General features: G+C 46.7%; 1 protein-coding gene across 1 annotated transcript; it reads left to right on the top strand.

The window, feature by feature from the left end:
* Positions 1 to 931: 931 nt before the first annotated feature.
* LOC135825907 (annexin A7-like) lies at positions 932 to 17,391 on the top strand. Its single transcript, XM_065338547.1, has 17 exons — positions 932 to 1,036; positions 1,122 to 1,216; positions 2,555 to 2,598; positions 3,310 to 3,385; positions 4,107 to 4,211; positions 4,817 to 5,343; positions 6,752 to 6,793; positions 7,137 to 7,230; positions 8,575 to 8,669; positions 9,189 to 9,302; positions 10,309 to 10,399; positions 11,510 to 11,586; positions 12,413 to 12,481; positions 13,326 to 13,427; positions 14,789 to 14,864; positions 16,077 to 16,189; positions 16,844 to 17,391. Exons 3-17 carry the CDS (start codon positions 2,557 to 2,559, stop codon positions 16,967 to 16,969), a joined length of 1,749 nt encoding a protein of 582 aa, XP_065194619.1. The 5' UTR covers positions 932 to 1,036; positions 1,122 to 1,216; positions 2,555 to 2,556; the 3' UTR covers positions 16,970 to 17,391.
* Positions 17,392 to 18,021: the final 630 nt, after the last annotated feature.

Consider the following 18,021-nt stretch of genomic DNA (forward strand, 5'->3'; position numbering starts at 1 on the left):
AGCAGATGAAGAACTGCACAGCGCAGCAACCAAGTGGGAAGCAGAAGAAGATTGCGCAAGTAGGTCGATCAGAGTATTTATCCATGACAAAGGAAATACACATTGTGCTGAACATGAAGAATACACACTCGCATGGAAGAGATAATGCCGGAGTTGCACCCAGGGCCAGTACTAAACTATAGCTAGCACCACCAGTCATGTAGAGGCACGTGCATAATAGAGCTGGGTACATTAGTCATTACCATCAGCATCAGCACTATCACTCATCAAACTCCAGCTATACCTTGCACCCCAACAAACTAAGTAAGTTGATAGTGTTCGGAATCATCTTCGTGTTTCCGCCTTTACTGGTGCTGCCACAAATGAGCTGAACAAGTTAGTTAGTTAATTCGATACGTACTGGGGTGACAGGGATGATCATGACTTTTCTCTTCGCCAACGAAGTGATGGAACAATATTCGTGTACTTCGAAGTATTTGCATAAGGAGCGAAGTTCTCGAGTCGTGTGTCCGTCATCCACTGGTTCCGTCGTTCTCCATCGTAGGGAAAACGATAACAACTCAAAGACGATCCAGGTGTGGGAACATCCGATCGCGAGCAGCCCTTTGGTATTCTCAAACTACAGTATGCAAAATGGAACTTCTTTCGAAAAACACTGTTTCTTTCCAGTGCAGTCTTCTTTTTTTGCCACCCAAGCTCCGTTTCAAGTCCGGTGATCGGTGGTGAACTCGATGATCTTTGGCCCGAATCCTCATAGGCCGCACGGTATGACTCATTGGAAAGTCCTCTATAGCCGATACAGCTACAGACTGTACAGAGTACCGGTACCGTACCGGTAGTCTACTACTGCATACTGTCGATGTCCAGGGTCTACTGTACACTACAGGGTCAGTACAGGCACAGCAGCGTGTGCCGGTACGCGGTGTGGCCGTGTGCACGACCCCACGAGTGTCATTATTTTGAAACTGTGTTCGTACAATCTGCTTTTACATACTACAGAGTACAGTACGACTTGCTTCTACCAAGACTGGCAAGAGTACGTAAACCTGGTAAACCTTCCACGATCCACACTCTTCTCCTCTGAGCTGACCAAATAATTTTCCTTTCTTTTGATTCTGTAGCAAGACAGTAACCAGCATTTGATTCTGTCCGGTAATTCGTGCAAGAAGTTGGAAGGCAGTGCTTAGTGCGAAACAGCGGCTGTTCTTACCTGCAGGTGCGTTTTCCCTGTTCTTTCCTAATTCCTTGCTGTCTTAGGCAGAGGTGACGAGCAAGACGTGCCGTTGGGGTGGACCCCCAATATAGACTGTAATCAGCGTGGAGCACTCTACCAGCAGGGACTGGAAGTGCTGCAGAAGAAATTAAAATGCAGGATACCATTATGAGAGCCTGCATGTGCATGCGCTGGTTGTGGACTACATACTAGTAATGTCATAAACTGAAGTACAGACTCAATACACGACTGTGCTGATCGGTGCATTGTAGTAGGTCCACGCACCCGTGTTGGCCATGCACCTGTTTGCTACACACCTGTTAGCAATCCAGATGTGGAACACTGTAGTATTACACTATAGACTAATATATGTTGAGGAATCGAAATGATTTGAAAGGATTGGGAGAACTAACTTCCAATGAGGAATCAAAATGATAACGGTACTTATTACATTAGTTAATACTGACAGTGAATGATTGACCAAAGGCTGTGGAAGCCTGTCGAGGGGCTCTCCTGTGGGGGGAAAGAAGGGAAATGACTCTAAATGAGTGCTATGTATGGCTTGGTTAATCAATACCGCTGTGGGAAAGCGGACATGACGGAGCAATGGACGAGTGCATCCGATTTATTACTTTTTCAAGTGTTTGTGGCTCCAGCTACCGGTATCTGTCAGTTTGGTTCATCAAATGACTGATATGTGTACACCAGGAAGTACTCCCTACACACACACATACTGGTGTGGACACACAAGTCCGGTGGAATGACCGGGGCTGGCGTCCTACTCGCTTAGCGTGCACAGTGCACACGCACTGTAACACTATAAAAATGGACAAGTAGTGCTCGCGGCTGCTCGGACAGTGCCCCGTGGCCCCTTGAAGGCTTGACTTCTCAACGGATTTCAATATCCGCAACAGTAGATGTCTACTATAGCTAAACGAACTGGACACCTTTCGCACTTCCATACCAGCATGCAAAATACATGTACTCATTCGTTTTCGTTCAGTGTTATTTTTGTTTGAGGATTCGTAAGAGGTCTGCAGAAATTCTTGTTTATCCAAACGCATGCCTCTCTTCGCTTTGCCGGCTGATCAGAGTGGAGTTTCGCCTCCTCCTCTATTTCCATGTGGAATGCGGGAGGTCTCTGTTGCATGCTATTTCTGACCTGGACATCAGTGTCAACGTGTTGGCTTTGTGCGTGTGCGTGTGGTTGTGTGTGTGTGTGTCACATGCGTGTATGCGTGTACCCGTTTGTGTGTGCGCGCGTGCGCATATGTGGCATGACGTGGTACATGATCTGTGCTACTTGTGAACGTGCGGTGGATGCATTTTATTGCACTGTAGATATGGCGTACCCACCTGGCCCACCGGGAGGATACCCACCTGCGGTGAGGACTTTGTTCTCTAGAGTGAAGTTGTTTGTTTTGTTTTGTTGCTTTACTGCTGTCTGCAGGGATTCACCTTTCTTGTTGTGTTATCTGAGTTTATCTCCAATACAAGCACAATCTCTATTATAGGCACACCCTGCCCCTTTCAAGGAGCTGTTAGTGCAGTCTCCAGTACAAGTCCGGGCTACGCTTTAGGGAACAGTTAGTGGATCATGCGCACACAATATATCTATGCATACTGTGATAAAAAATAGAGGGTAAAAGAACGGTGTTTAACCCCTAAAGTTGGTGATGCTATGGCATATGAGAGGAAGTGAAGACTGAGTGCACACTGGTATCTAGCGCATTGGAGAACATTGGAGAGCCACAACTGAGTGTGTCTTTGGCCAAAGTAGTTGCTCCATGATGCGAGTGGATCTGCACAGACTGTGGCTTATTAGTTGATTGGAATAATATAATATCCCTGGAAGACACTCGAGCGGTGTGCAGTTTGAGATGTGGCTGTGAGCACATACTCCACAGCAGTGACCACTCTTGTGCATACACTGGTCAACAAGTTTGTGCAAGGACATGTACACTGTTGGAAATCCTGATCACGAATGGTCCAGTGATTCCCCAATATTCTCTTACGATGCTTCAAACATCCGTTTTCTTTTCATCTTGTCAATTTATTCATGTGTGCTTGTGTTGTGATGACGATGTGTGTGTTAGGGAGGTGCTCCGGGTGCCTATCCACCAAATCCTGGATACCCACCTGCTGGTGGTGGCATGGGATTCGATATGCTAGGTACGTCGGCTGTTGGTCATTGGGAACGTTCCAGTACCGCTCATTTGGTCATTGGTAGTACTCTCATACCTCGCTTATCCGGGCGGTCCGGGACCGAGCACTGCCCGTAACTTTGAAATGTCCGTATTTACTCCGAATCACATTCATTTTGATGGGGAAAGGTCATAAGTATGGCTTATGACGTCACTATTTCCACAAAAAGTGACAAAAGAGTAGTAATATTTCCACTAAACCTCGCCCAAAGGGTGCCCGGTAGGCGGAAGTGCCCGTACCTTCGGGGTCCGGATAACCGAGGTACGAGTGTACTGTTCTTTTGCTGATGATGCTGCATGCACACAAGCACCAACACATGCGCACAGCAAACGCCAAAGGATAATTATAGGATCTGCCAGGTGTGTTTGCTCACAACCCCAGCTACATGTACCGGTACTTCAACCAACACCTCTTTCTCCCCTCTTTTTCCAGCCATGGAGATCCTCCCTGGTGATCATCCAACCGTGTATATTACTAATGATCTCATCCAACATTGCTTGACTTTGGGCACCAACCGTCAGTCACTCAATGCCCGAACGCACGCGCACCTGCATGGAGAGAGAGCACAGTCCAAAGATCACATACAGTACCCACATTGGAATAAAAATTATTTTCCACATGCGAATGTTGGGAGGATACAGGTTTACTATTTGTAATTTGTATAGATGTTGCTATTGCTTGTGTCTAGGTGGTCCGCCGGGTGGAGCTGGCTACCCTCCAGCAGCTGGTGGTGCTGGTTACCCTCCACCGGCAGCTGGTGGTGCTGGATATCCACCACAGCCTGGCTATGGAGGTGAGGTCTTCATCCTACATTGTATTATTGTAGTGCCCTATTTACAGAGTAGAGTGCCCCCCCCCCCTTCCTTTCCCGTTTACCGAAATTCCAGTCTGAAATAATTACCGTGCTTCCCCGCACAAAGGCACAAGTGCTTATATGCGAAATATCGCTATTTTAGGCTATTCTTCCCCTGTAAGCACATGTGCCTTTGTGCGAATGGTATGGTAGTATAACACTATTATTTAACAATGCGTTCAAAGTGCTGAAGAGCACAGATTTTTGTTAATGACACCTTTCATCGGGAACGTTAGTACAGTACATGTAATACATTGCCCAGTTCCAATTTTAAATAGTATAAATAACCTTTGTTTGGCTGCAAGCAAGGCATTTAGACTGCGAGCCTCATATACATGTCCTGCAGAACGGATGTATTTTGGTGGACTTCTGCCATTGTGTCTCTACCAGGCAGGTGGTCAAAGCAATGTTTTCTGTTCCTTGTTCATTCTACTGTGCGAGGTGTACTGCAGCATTGTAGAGTCTTTGAACGAGTATGGAATGAATGTGTCTTCACTTTACTCTAAAATACTCGCTTGCGTCCACGCGCGTGTGCATGTGTTTAGCTCCTCCAGCCGCTGGCGGATATCCGCCGGCGGTGGGTAGTGGCAGCTATCCTCCTCCAGCTGCTGGAGCGCCTGGATATCCATCTCAACCAGGCTATGGCCAGCCACCTCCAGCTCAGGGTGGATATCCGCAACAGCCTCCTCCTGCCCAGGGTGGATATCCGCAACAGCCTCCTCCTGCCCAGGGCGGTTATCCGCAACAGCCACCTCCAGCTCAAGGTGGCTATCCACAGCAGCCTCCACCCGCCCAGGGCGGATACGCACAAACACAGCCAGCTGCTCCTGGGGGATACCCCCAGCAGCCTCCACCCGCCCAGGGGGGATACCCCCAGCAGCCTCCACCAGCTCAGGGCGGCTATCCCCAGCAACCTCCACCAGCTCAGGGCGGCTATCCCCAGCAGCCTCCTCCAGCTCAGGGTGGATATGCTCAAACTCAACCAGCTGCCCCTGGTGGATATCCGCAACAGCCACCAGCTGCTGGAGTTCCACCCCCAGCTGGCTATGCGACTACTCAGCCTGCATCGCAGGTTAGTGTGTGTGTGTGTGTGTGTGTGTGGTGTGGTGTGTGTGTGTGTGTGTGTGTGTGTGTGTCCAATTTCACTTCAAGGTACCAGTGCATCTAGTGTCTGCTTTGATCAAAGCAGCGTGCTGTCTATACTGGTTACCCCAGCAAGTGTAGGGTGTGCATAGGCAACTGTCTTGGCCGTCCTATTCCGATGTACTCCGTGTGGTGTAGACCAGGTGTGCATTGGGGGGTCGATTCACATGACTTCGCCAGTTGTGTGGATTAGACAGTTATCTGGCGCTTGTCTTGATCTGTTTCAATCAGAATCAGATCCGCTATCGTTGCTATAAAGAGAAAATCTGTGGGTGCACATCCAGTGCATTTGCAGATTTGCGTGCTTCTCAGAATCTCTTGCGACGGGCGTATACATGGTACATGGTACATGGTGTGTGCATGCCGGAGTATGTGGTGTGATGTGTGCGGGGAAAAAAAGAAGAAGAAAAAACTTCAAAAAAGACCAAAAAGTAGAGATTCACTGGCCAGAAAAATCCACTTCAAATGGCTGTGTGGTGTGGACCAGGCTGAATAGTGACGGTCAATTATTCAGCCTTGCAAGCTGTTGAATGGTGCAATCCCAGCACAAGTTGCTATGGCTTTTGCTGTAGCATCGCTATCATCGCCTCTGGCGATGGGCGTCGAAAGGTTAAAGGTATGTGTACCCACCGTGTAGGAAAGGAGAACACTGCTGTAGTGAAATTGACGCCAAGGCGATGGGTTGTACTTTCTACTAAGATACCATATCACCACAGACAGTCAATGGCCATGCTGTAGGGTGTGGAATATACCCCCCCCCCCCCCCCCCCCCCCCCCAGGTACATACTGGTACTGTCGAACGGCTCAATTTAGCGGGTACTCAGTAGCATTTTTTAGCTTTTCCTGAATCTGGACCAATTCGCGGTGAACTATTTTAGCGATCTGAGTTTCAGACTTGAAAAAGAAGGATGACTAGTACTGTACTGTACATGCAAAATTTCAACTGGCGTGGTCAAACTGTAGCGAAAACACTCCTTTCGCTAAAGTCGCTAAAATATCCCCGTCGCTAAAATTAGCCGTTTTACAGTACACCAAAGCTGGTTCCTGCACTGAGGCCTACCCGTACCACCCTGCATTAACGCTGTCACAAAGCTGGTTCCTGCACTGCACTGAGGCCTACCCGTACGTGTACACTCTTTGGTTCAGTATTCAATATCTATACCTGTATCAGGCTGGTCTCCCGGGAAGAGATGTGCTGGTACGAGTACGATGTCATCTGCATGTACCTGATCAGTGATGAGTACTATTCTAACAGCAGATCCGTATGATGAATGCTTTCCCAAGCACGCAGTGCTGAGCTTGCTGTGGTGTTTGCGTTTCTTTCTGTGCGTGTGCAGCAGAGTGCCCTGCCCACACAGCAGATGGCCTCCATGTCCATTGTAAGTTCTTGGAAGTACCAAGTACTAGTTTTGACTGTGCTGCATTGTACTGGTGATGGCTATGAAAATGCTGTAGGAGATGCACAGCCAGTGCTGTATTGGTTATAATCCACATGAAGGGCAAACCGAAAAAGTCTTTTGTTTTTGGTGACCTGACTGACCGTGTTTTCAATCCTAGCTGAAGCGTGTTTCTATGTACAGTGGAGTGCTGACTATCCGCACCCTTCTGGGCGCAGGGCTGCATTTCACTATTACCAAGAGTTCATAACTCTTGCTATTACTACAAGTACAAATGGCTGTCTGTATTGTGGTGTTGGGTGCTTGGCTGTACATTTGTTTTTAGCAAGCTCCTGCATCAAGGCCTACAATCAAGCCTTGTGCTGGCTTCAATGCTGAGAATGAGGCGCAGGCGCTGCGCAAGGCTATGAAAGGATTTGGTACGTCCGTGTGCTGCCTGCTTTGGTGCCCAGCTCATGCACTTTGCATTCTCCTGTTACTAGTAATGCAGTGGAACTCACACATACTTCCCGGATGGGACATGCATAACAGTTATGCTTCTAATATGCGGGCATTGTCGGTACATGGATGGAGTTTTCTTCCATGCGCACGCATTCAAATCAATTTGAACTGCCCGTACGCTTCTAAGACGTAGAAATTGTGTATGACGTACGGTACCGCTTCGCCTCTCACTTAGGTTACGTTTGATTGGTCACATTCCCAAATGGGAATCACTTGGAATCACTCGGAATCATTCTCGCCCGTTTGGTTGGTCAAAAAAGTGCGTTAGGTTGGTCCCATTCCAGAATGGGAATCGCTGGGAATGATTCTTTTTGGAGAATGATCATTCCACCTCACATGCTGGAATGAGCATTCTCATTCCGGAATCAAAAATGATAATGGTTGCCACGAGCCAAACAATGTAGCATCATGTTCAAGTGCCTCAAATCATGCACTCAGAAGTACCTTGACTCTCTCAAGGAAACTAGAGTCGGGTAAAAGAGAAGAGAGCCGCCGTTCCACAACGACATCATGGAATTGTTATGTCAAGTGATTCCTAGTTGATTCTGGAGCGTTTGTTTGGTCAGGTGATTCTTGCCGATTCCCGTTCCAGAATGGTTGTCATTTATATTCTAAAAATGCCCAACCAAACGCAACCTCAAAGTGCTTCCTTTGCTGCACGGTATACCATGTACTTCCCGTGTTTTCAGACTCTTGGCAAAGCACAGCATCCACCACTAAAGCTCAATCAAAAGCATGAAAGCCACGAGTTAACTGGTTGAAGACTTGCTGCTTGGCCTTGCAACTGCAGAAATGCGTTAGTAGTGGGATGTGGGCACTGCACTTTCTCTGCCCTCAAGAAACTTATTTGACCCATTTTGACACTCTACCTGCATTTTGTGTTGGTCTTGCTGTGGAACCTTAGTTCGAATAAGTGGTGCCTCGTATACTAAGGCCCAGGGTTTGTGTCCCTATCATAATCAGAGTTCCACGTGTTGGTCATGGCTTCTTTTGTTCAAGTAGACGTCCTTAGTGCATTTCCAACATTGTCCGGTGGTACTTGTGGAGCACCATAACAGTTACAAATTGTCGGATCAGAACAAACACTTAGTTCTTAGTTTGTGCTGACTAGCCCCACGTCATGGAAGTGTGTGCTGAGGGTGTGTGTTGGCGTACAGGTGGGGTATGCTCCTGCTTGGCTGAGTGTGCTTAATGGTTGTGCGTGTCACTGTGGGTGTGCTTGTGCGCGCGTGTGTGTGTCACTGTGTTGGCTGTACGTACAGGTACCGATGAGAAGGCTATCATTAGTTCCCTGGTGAAGTGCAGCAATGCCCAGCGCCAGGAAATTATCCAGCGCTTCAAGCTTATGTTTGGCAAGGTAGAGATAGAATATTGAATACATGGCATGTACAGTTGTGCACTGACCCAAAGTGCACATTTGATGCCCTCGACTTGCACGACCCTGGACCCCATGGAAGTGGTACGAATGCTGCTGGATGTACACATGTACAAGTACAGTGATGTAATCGGAACTGGTCCAGAGCGCCAGTTTTGCACTTTGGCTCGGATTTCAGTGAGCGCAACTGCGCATGCATGTATGTAGTGTGTGTGTGTGTGTGTGTGTGTGTGTGTGTGTGTGTGTGTGTGCGTGTGTGTGTGTGTGCGTGTGTGTGTGTTCTCATTGTTCAATGTGCATGCATGTACTGTACACAAAACCGTTGTGTCACACACACACACACACACACACACACACACACACACACACACACACACACACACACACACACACACACACACACATTTGGCAGTATTGTGTATGCGAACATGTGTGCTGATCCATATTGAGAGAACTATCGTTCTCGTGTGCACGTCTCGAACATACTCTACTGTTTGATAGGATCTCATCAAAGAACTGAAGGGTGAACTGAGCGGTGACTTTGAGGATGCTGTACTGGCACTGATGATGCGACCAGCTGAATATGACGCACAAAGCCTGCACAGAGCAATAGCGGTAAGTCACTACACTGTGTACTACTACATCATAAACCTCATGCTGTTCCTACAGCTGCTGCTGCTGCTGTATTTGGTTGCACCGGCTGTTACGCCAGATGGTTGGTGTTGTTGGTAGTGTTGGTGTTGTTGTGGTAGCAGTGGTAGCAGTGCTGCTACTTTTACTCGCTGGCTGGCTGTGATGCATGTACATGTACATAGTCTGTATTGTGTGATTGCTGCTACCGGTATGTGAAGTACAGTACTGCCGGGTGCTGAAGACCAGGGGGGGGGGGGGGGGGGGGGGGGGAGGGGGGCTCCTACAGCCTAGGCCGTTATGTGGTGAAATTCTACCGTGTTCGTTCTTCGGCACCCAACAGTACTGTACTGTACTGTACTGGACATTCACTTGTTTAAATTTAGAATACATGCACTTCAAGTACCGTAAAGTACCGTTGATCCGCCCCCTCTCTAATTCCCGCCCCCTGTCGATTTTCTCCTTGTGACTTCGGCGTATACAACGAAATACGATGTTGAACCGACGCATGCACTGCTGTACACAATACTTGCCAATCCATGATCAAAATGTGCACAATCCAGCACATTGAGTCTGATCCTCTACGTTGTTGTACATCGTACTGCACTTGACAGCCTTGATCTAATTCCCGCCCCCTGCCGAAAACCCAGCTGGGAAGCGACATGGCGTGGGGGCGGATCAACGGTACTTTACGGTACATGTAAATGGAAAAGAAGTTTGTAGTCCTGAGGAAGGCAGTTGTATACATGTGCTGCCGAACCCGAAAACCCCGGCCCAAAGGTATAGCTGTACGGTAATACTGGTATCCTCCTATTCTATGACTGATCGGACGCATTGATGACTTCATTGCTCTTGTCCATGTTTTTGTTGTTGCTGTTGATGGTTGTGGTGGTGCTGCCGCTGCTGCTGTTATAAATCTCACAACGGCTATTGTTGTTGTTGTTGTTTTTGAATTTTGAATTTTGAATTCTTTATTGTTGTTGTTGCACAGGGTGCTGGCACTACGGACAGTGTGCTGATTGAGATCATGTGCAGCCGAACCAATGCGCAGATTCAAGAGATCAAAGACGTCTATCGCAAGAGTAAGCTTTAGCGTGCTGTTCTACAGCGTAGGTGTGTGAACTTGCACAAGAATTCTCTGCGGATTTCTAGCACACTGTCAAACTGGGATTTGAATATACTTTGAAGTGTACGTGAATTCCCTTACTCCCTCGCAGTGTACCGTGGCATCTAAATCGTCAGGTCAAATACCCGAAAGCCTTACAGCATCCTGAAACCAGCTGAAATCAAATCAAAGGCCCTGCGGGTTTCTAGTAAATACTGTAAATCAACAAATTTTCGCCGGTGAAAAACTTTCGCCGATCTCCAAAAAAACACTTTTCACCTCCACTAAACTTTCGCCGTGCTCGTGCAGGAGTCCAAAAAAGTGATCGATGTTTCGTGCACGAATGTAGTACAAACGTCTACGACAAATTTTGGCCGATTGGCATTGACCGGCGAAATCAGCGAAATTAAATCGCCAGCAGCAAACTCCGTGTCAACTGCAGTGAAGTTTGAGACGGATTTCCAGTACGTTGTGCCCGTTCTGCTGCGCGTAGCATGCTCGAACTAACCGCCACATGTACTCTGTGCGCTCAGTTCATGCACAAAATCTCAGCTTTTCACGCGGAGACCAGTTCGTGTGAAGCGCGCTTCACGCAGAGAACGGTATAAAAAATCCGTGTGAACCGCGACAAGGTTTCCATACGTACTTTGGTACGTTTTACCGTGCAGCAGAAACTCTGTAATGAGACATGTATGAGCAGAATAGTGAAGAGAAGAGAACTTGAATGGTATCGAAATAATTCAGAATGACTAGAAGACCTTGCCGAAAATTGCGAGAGAAGAAACTGTGCGTCTTTTTGTTATTGAAATACGGTGTTAGTGTGTGTGTAGTCATGCAGACAATGGTCGCCTGCGATGTTACAAATCAGATGTATTTGTGTGAGTGTGTGTGTGTGTGTGTGTGTGTGTGTGTGTATGCGTGTATGCGTGTATGCTTGTATGCTTACACTCTCATGTGTGTGTGTGTGTGTGTGTGTGTGTGTGTGTGTGTGTGTGTGTGTGTGTGTGTGTGTGTGTGTGTGTGTGCATGCGCGCGTGTGTGCGTGTGTGTGCATGGATATGCTCTTTTGTTGCGATGCTGCTAATAGAGTATAGAGACCTTGAGAAGGACCTGATCGGTGATACCAGCGGTCACTACAAGCGCTTGCTGATCTCCTTGTGTCAAGTAAGTTCACTACAGTGGTGCTGGTGCTAGTACGGTGGTGCTAGTACGGTGATGCTGCTGGTGCTAGTACGTTGATGCTGCTGGTGGTGCTGGTGCTGGTATTGTATTGTGCTGGTGGTGGTGATTTGCCTGGTCAATGCCTCCATGTCGCGTGCTTAGCACCTGACTATAGTATCATGGCGTGTTGGTCAGGCATTTTCACGCACGTCAAACCGTGACCCGGTACCAATGACAGCTTGAAAGAGTACAAACTTAGTGTCCTAAATTCTACTCACCGTGACCCTAAACTTCTCATTTTTCACCAGACTTTCCCTTGATATCTTGTGTAATCAATTGTGCAAGGGAAGCAAATAATATCAGATCCTATCTGATTTAGTCATCTACAATAGTGTCAAGCAGGGAGTGGTAAAAAGGTATTTTTCACTGGGGGCAAGGGTGAAAACAGTTGGATCCCAGGATGGATACCTTGATGCTGTCCATCTTTCTTCTGCACCTTGTCCTCACCCACTTAGTGTGGTATATGGTGAGCCCGTAAGTGGGATCATTTCCAAGTCCGCCCAGAGTTTGGGGATTTCAGGGGTGTCAGCTGTTGGGCGGTTCGATAGCCGATTGAGTCATCTTTCCAAGATTTATTTTGAATCTGTCTCTCCTCTCGCGGGTGACCCACGTGGGCAGTTTCTGGCAGTGAACAAGACTAGTACAAGTTACAAGTATGCATATGTGTGTGTTTGTGTCTGTGTTTTTAAAATATATTGTAGCAAAAAGTGGAAACTCGAGCATTTTCGTGACTTGTTGTGTTCATGTTTGTCTTGACGTACGTGTTCAGGGTTCACGTGATGAGAACATGGCCGTAGACATGGCCAAAGCCAATGCTGAAGCTCAAAAGCTGTACCAGGTGAGATCTTAAACGGGGGACGTTGCACACACACACTCTAGAGTCTAGACCGATAGCCTGGTGGTGTGACTCTGCTGTCCCATGTCAAGCTGTGAGACGCTGAGCTGGCCTGTGACTAGGGCACCTTCTATTGGCGCCACTAGCATAGAGCCATGTCAGGCGATGGCATGGTACAGAACTTAACTGACACACCTGTGGTACTGAAACTTGGCGCTTGTGTTGCTGACTGCTCTGCGCACCTTACTCTTATTGGTTATGCTTCAGAAGTGGCTTTCAAGTTGGTTGTTTTCTGGAGAATAAACCTGTCCTATGTTGAACTGGACTGGAGGGTTGGAACAGTGACTGAGTGTTACCAGATCACCAAGATTCAGCAGATTCAGCAGAAGCAGGTCCAGTAGCTTGCTTCAAAGCCACACTAGCAAGGTGCCTATCACTAGGTCACCACTGCTCTAGCTCTAGTGCGGCAAGGTCAGGCCAGCAGGCATTGCTTCTACACTTCTGGTCGCTGATGTGCTACTGGGCTTCAGGTCCTGCACAAATGTGGATAAGGCCATGTGCGGGGGCTCGTACTCAGTCAGCTTAGGATTCCACTTCTGTTAGCTGCCCCTCTGACCGGCTTAGTCTGCGTTCACTGTCAGGCCTACGGCTGTGCTGAAATATTGAATCCCATCCCAAACAACATGAATATTTGTGTGTTGATAAAAGAATCCCTTCTGAGCTTCTTCAAGGAATGATCAGTGCTTGACCAGTGCTTGACCAGTGCTTGATGACGATAACAGTTACTGTGTGTACGTGGTTGCTTGTTACTTTGCGTGCGTGCGTGTGCATTTGCACATTTTGACAGGCTGGCGAGAAGAAGTGGGGAACTGATGAGTCACAGTTCAATCAAATCCTGGCTGTGCGAAGCTCGCCCCAGCTCAAGGCGACATTTGATGAGTATGCAAAGGTGAGCCTAGCAGGGCCGATAGACAGAACAAAGCTGTCGTTGAATTAAGAAATTGAAAACCCCGAGATGAGAATGGGGCTCTCTTGCAGGTTTTCCGAGTCTATGGTTCGATGGACTTCTTGTGTGCTCTGGGCAGGCAGTCGTGAATCAGTCAAGTCAGCAGGGAAAATGGGAGCGCCAACGTTGCGAGCGACCAGCTTTCTGGGATGAGGCAATACTGTAGTCGTAAAATGAACTGTGCCCTCATATTATCACAACAACGACGAACTATGTACTCATATTACTAACGGGAAGAATTATCAATAAAGAAGAAAATCGTAGAAAGGAGAAGGAAGGCGTAGGCAGGCCGTGATGAGGGTGTGTCACGGCGCAGGCCCCCGGGTTTTTTTTCTTTTTTCGATTTCTTTCTCAAGAAAGCTTTGTTGTAGAGCCTTCAGACCAAGACCATTCGACTCAGTGCCAACTCTACGGGATATGAATTTTTTTATTTTTTTACTTGACTTTTCATGTGAGGTCAAATTTGTGCATCCTTTGAAAGAACCCAGATGCCTTTTCAACTTACATGCATATGTATTGACATCTGACAGAACAATGCACGTTCAGGAGTTCTAAACCAGTGCACGGAGTCCGGAATAGAAACGACCCACACTATGATGGCTCTCTCCACTTAGATATACCAGCGCTGCCTCCTATTCCATTTTCGTTGTCTGATGATTGGTTCAGCCATGAAACTCGCAACGGAATTAATTTGCCAAGGTTTTCATTGTGTGCCTTTGTGTACGCCGCTCTGCCTGAATCAGGCATTGAGCACTCTTGCAGAACCAAAGCATACCGGTATTGCCTCTGTACCCACACTATGGTATGTCTACACCCGATTAATTAAAAATATTTTCCAAATTTTCAAGCCAGGTCCACGATTACCTGAAGTTGGGCCCGGCCCTAAAATTCGGATCTTATTTTATGCTAGTCGATCGGTGTAGCCCAGAATAAGAATGTTGTGAGAATGTACGGATATAACTAAGGCATGGCTACAGTAGAGTCTTCGCATCTTGAGAAATGTTACAGGGTACGTTGTACGAAATCTCCCGTGAAGGTTTGTGATCGGTGACGTGGAAATCTCTATTGTATGTAGGTTGTGAATTGAAATTCGCAAAAGGAAACGACTTGACATGAGTCCTGACAAGTCAAGCTTCGACTTGCTACACGTCGCTTTTTGAATGTCAACTTGACTGTGAACTCTGCCTTTCCTTTCTCTCTTCTGGCTTTGGGAATGGGAAGTTCCCATTTCTCACTAAGCCTAACTCTTCCTTGTGTAAATGCTTGTGTTGTTTGTGTTGTTTGTGTTGGACTGTTATTTGCAGATTGCCCAGCGTGACATTCTGAACAGTATCGACCGAGAAATGTCCGGCAACTTGAAAGCCGGCATGATTGCTATTGGTAAGTGATAGCCTTACGACAAAGAACACAGGTACACAGCGCCATGGCCGTGTACCTGTACGTCACCTCTACATCACCAACATGCTCCCCCCCCCCCCCCCCCCCCCTACAAGCAGCAGTAGAAGCAACGGGAGGCAGTGTAGCGTATGAAAGACATGAGGTCTCAAGTGTCGAGATCCGTGTTGCAACATACTACAGTCCATACATCCAAACTAGCAGCCTTTAATAGCTAATGTTTTTGTGTCTCAAACACATACAGGTATGGAGATACGTGTATAGTGGAAACAACTGCACGTTCCACACTGGTGCACTGTGCATTGAGTATCGCATACCCTGTCCGTACTTTTGTTACTTGGCATGCTTGAGGTTGGAAAAATCAAGTTACAAGGAGTTAGACATTTGTCCAGGTTTTACAAGCTCAGACAGGTTTACGTGGTACAGTGTATAGAGAGGCAGATCTAACCCAAACATGTTGGCCAAAATCGGATTTTCAAAGCCAACGGGATTATTTCAAGTTTTGACTTCACGGAGAATTTGAAGTACTAGTATGCACTTGCAAGCCAGATACTTTCTTTAACTTCAACTTCAACTCAAGTGTTGAGTTTTCCAGAGAAAAGAGGAGTTAACAGGAAGCCTAATTTCTTTTAGAAATACAACGGCACTGTGTTATCTTATTTGAATGGACTTAGTTGATTGTGGGTGGATGTTGGATGCAGTGTTCACACTTTTCATTCAATAGCATGGAATGGCAAAGCAACTTTTTTTTTCTTTCCGTCATAGTGTGTTATCTGACGGTGTATCAGGTGTATTAGAGTGGGCTACTTATTACTTCTACTGACTACTGAGCTAGTCTACTGACTAGCCTGGAATACTCTATAAGCAGAAATATACGTCTGGAATTAAAATTTCGTCATTTTCGTCCAAGGAGTTTTTGGACTAAATTAAATGCCGGACTAATGTTGATTTGTCCAGCTTTTCAATGCACTCTTGTGATCCATGGACGAAATTTTCAACCGGACGAACTCCCTTTCTTTGGAGTTGGACGAAATTATTGACCGACGAAATTCTCTGCCTGTACAGTAGGGACAAATCAGGTACATGTACAACCATGTGGCCGCATGGCCAGTACTTTGTGTGAAGCTGCAAATGATACACACGATGCACTTGACTCGACTTGATGCATGGTTCTGATTGCTCTGTTGTGCCATGCAGTCAAGGTCATGCGTAACCCGCCGGACTACTTTGCTGAACGCATTTACACGGCAATGAAAGGAGTGGGCACCGATGATTCTGGCCTGATCCGCGCCATTGTCAGCCGCTCAGAGGTATGTGTTGTTGTTGTGCCATCTTGTGCAGAGCAGAAGAGACAAGGACCTGAGGACATGCTCTATAGTAGGGCTGTGCATGAGGTGTTCTCTTGTTTACGCCATGTTTGAACAATATCATATTCGCATAATGATAAGTATGTGTATCCATTTACATTTAGTTTCGGAGAATCCTTCAAATACAAGTCTGAATGAATGTGCCACCGAAGTGCTGACTGGGGATTATACAGAATGACCCTCTGGAATCTCGTCGTCAACCGAAATGACTGGACCACTGCTCCACTCTCACCCTATGTGGTGGGAAGTTCATACTCTCATACCGTACTTCCGCACGTATAAGCGCATGTGCTTATGTCCGGACATAAGAGCACCCCCATAAGCGCATGCGCTTATCTGTGAACACTATTGGTGAAACATCCGGGAGCTGAATATACTGCTAAGCATTGTGGTAACACCGTTGTTTAGGACACAGACAAACCTTTATTGCACGTATAAGCGCATGGGCTTCTACCCGAACATGTTCACGCAGCAAAAAAAATTGTAGCAAATTTTCACTTATATGCCCATGCGCTTATATGCGTGGAAGTACAGTAAATATTTCCTACCTTTACTTTATGCAACATGTTCGTATGTGTGTTGTACGTGCTCCTGCAGATTGACTTGGAGAATATCAAAGAAGCCTTCTTTCACAAGTACCACAAGACCATTGGCAAATGGCTGCAGAGTGAAGTCAGCGGTGATTACCGCAGACTTCTCATCGATATTGTTGGGACGAACTAAGCATCGGTTTCATCACTTGTCGTATATTTTTGTGTGCATGAGTGGTCACAGCACCTCCAGGCACTTTTACCGGACTGCCTCGTTTTCCACGTCTTGTCGTAGTCTTCACTTGGCATTATGTCATGTCAGTAACGTCCTTCTTTTTCTTTTCTTTTTACCAACAACTCGCATGATTTGTTTCAATATTCATGTTACCTAATAGTTTCCTGTTTGTATTGCTGAACTACTTGTAGCTCACTGTTTGCCATCTACCAAGTTTCAACTCTTCCTTAGTCTTTTTTTCTCCTGTCAGTCATCACTGCATCATTGGCCTTTACTACTAATGTACTATAGCACAAGATTGTTTTACCTCTTAGAAGTTAGAACACTGCACTTCCAGTGTTTTATTTTTTTACACTTGTGAACGGATGATCTTCACGACATTGGATGTACCCCCTCTACTGCAGTGCTGGCCAGAGAAATCCAACCTCATGAATAAAGTAGCGCCGCGTTCGAGGGCGCAGACCAGTATGTGTAGTGCTAGGGCTGCATAGCGCCCGGCAATGCTATTCATGAGGTTGGATTTCTTTGGCCAGTTCTGTAGTATCCACTCGAGTCTTACGTGGTGCCATCATTCCTTCTACATGGACATGTAGGTCTTCCTTTGTGCATGCTTGTGCATGAGAAGTTACTTTTTTTACCTTCTTTCCGAAAGAGAATGCCAGTGCCTCTCCACTAAGTACATTAAATGTATGTTTTTACCCTACTGCTGCACATCCATTCAAGTACGCATCAACATGCACACATTCAGTTTCACAACCACCATGGCATGCAAGGGTACAGAAAACTATAAGAGTCTGCAGGTCCACATTAATGATGGACAAAACCAAAACTCTTCATAAAACCGATTCCATGGCGAATTTTTGTTTCGTTTTGGTTCTTGTGTGTTTAGGTTGTTATGAATCATAGAAAACTCGATGCCCAGGGAGTCCTACACATGTATGGTATGACCAGGGAACCCAAAACACACCGGCAAGAGTTCATAATTATGAACTCTTGACACCGGTATGTGT

Source organism: Sycon ciliatum, chromosome 1 (genome assembly GCF_964019385.1).
Source record: "Sycon ciliatum chromosome 1, ocSycCili1.1, whole genome shotgun sequence".
In the NCBI taxonomy this organism is placed as follows: domain Eukaryota; kingdom Metazoa; phylum Porifera; class Calcarea; order Leucosolenida; family Sycettidae; genus Sycon; species Sycon ciliatum.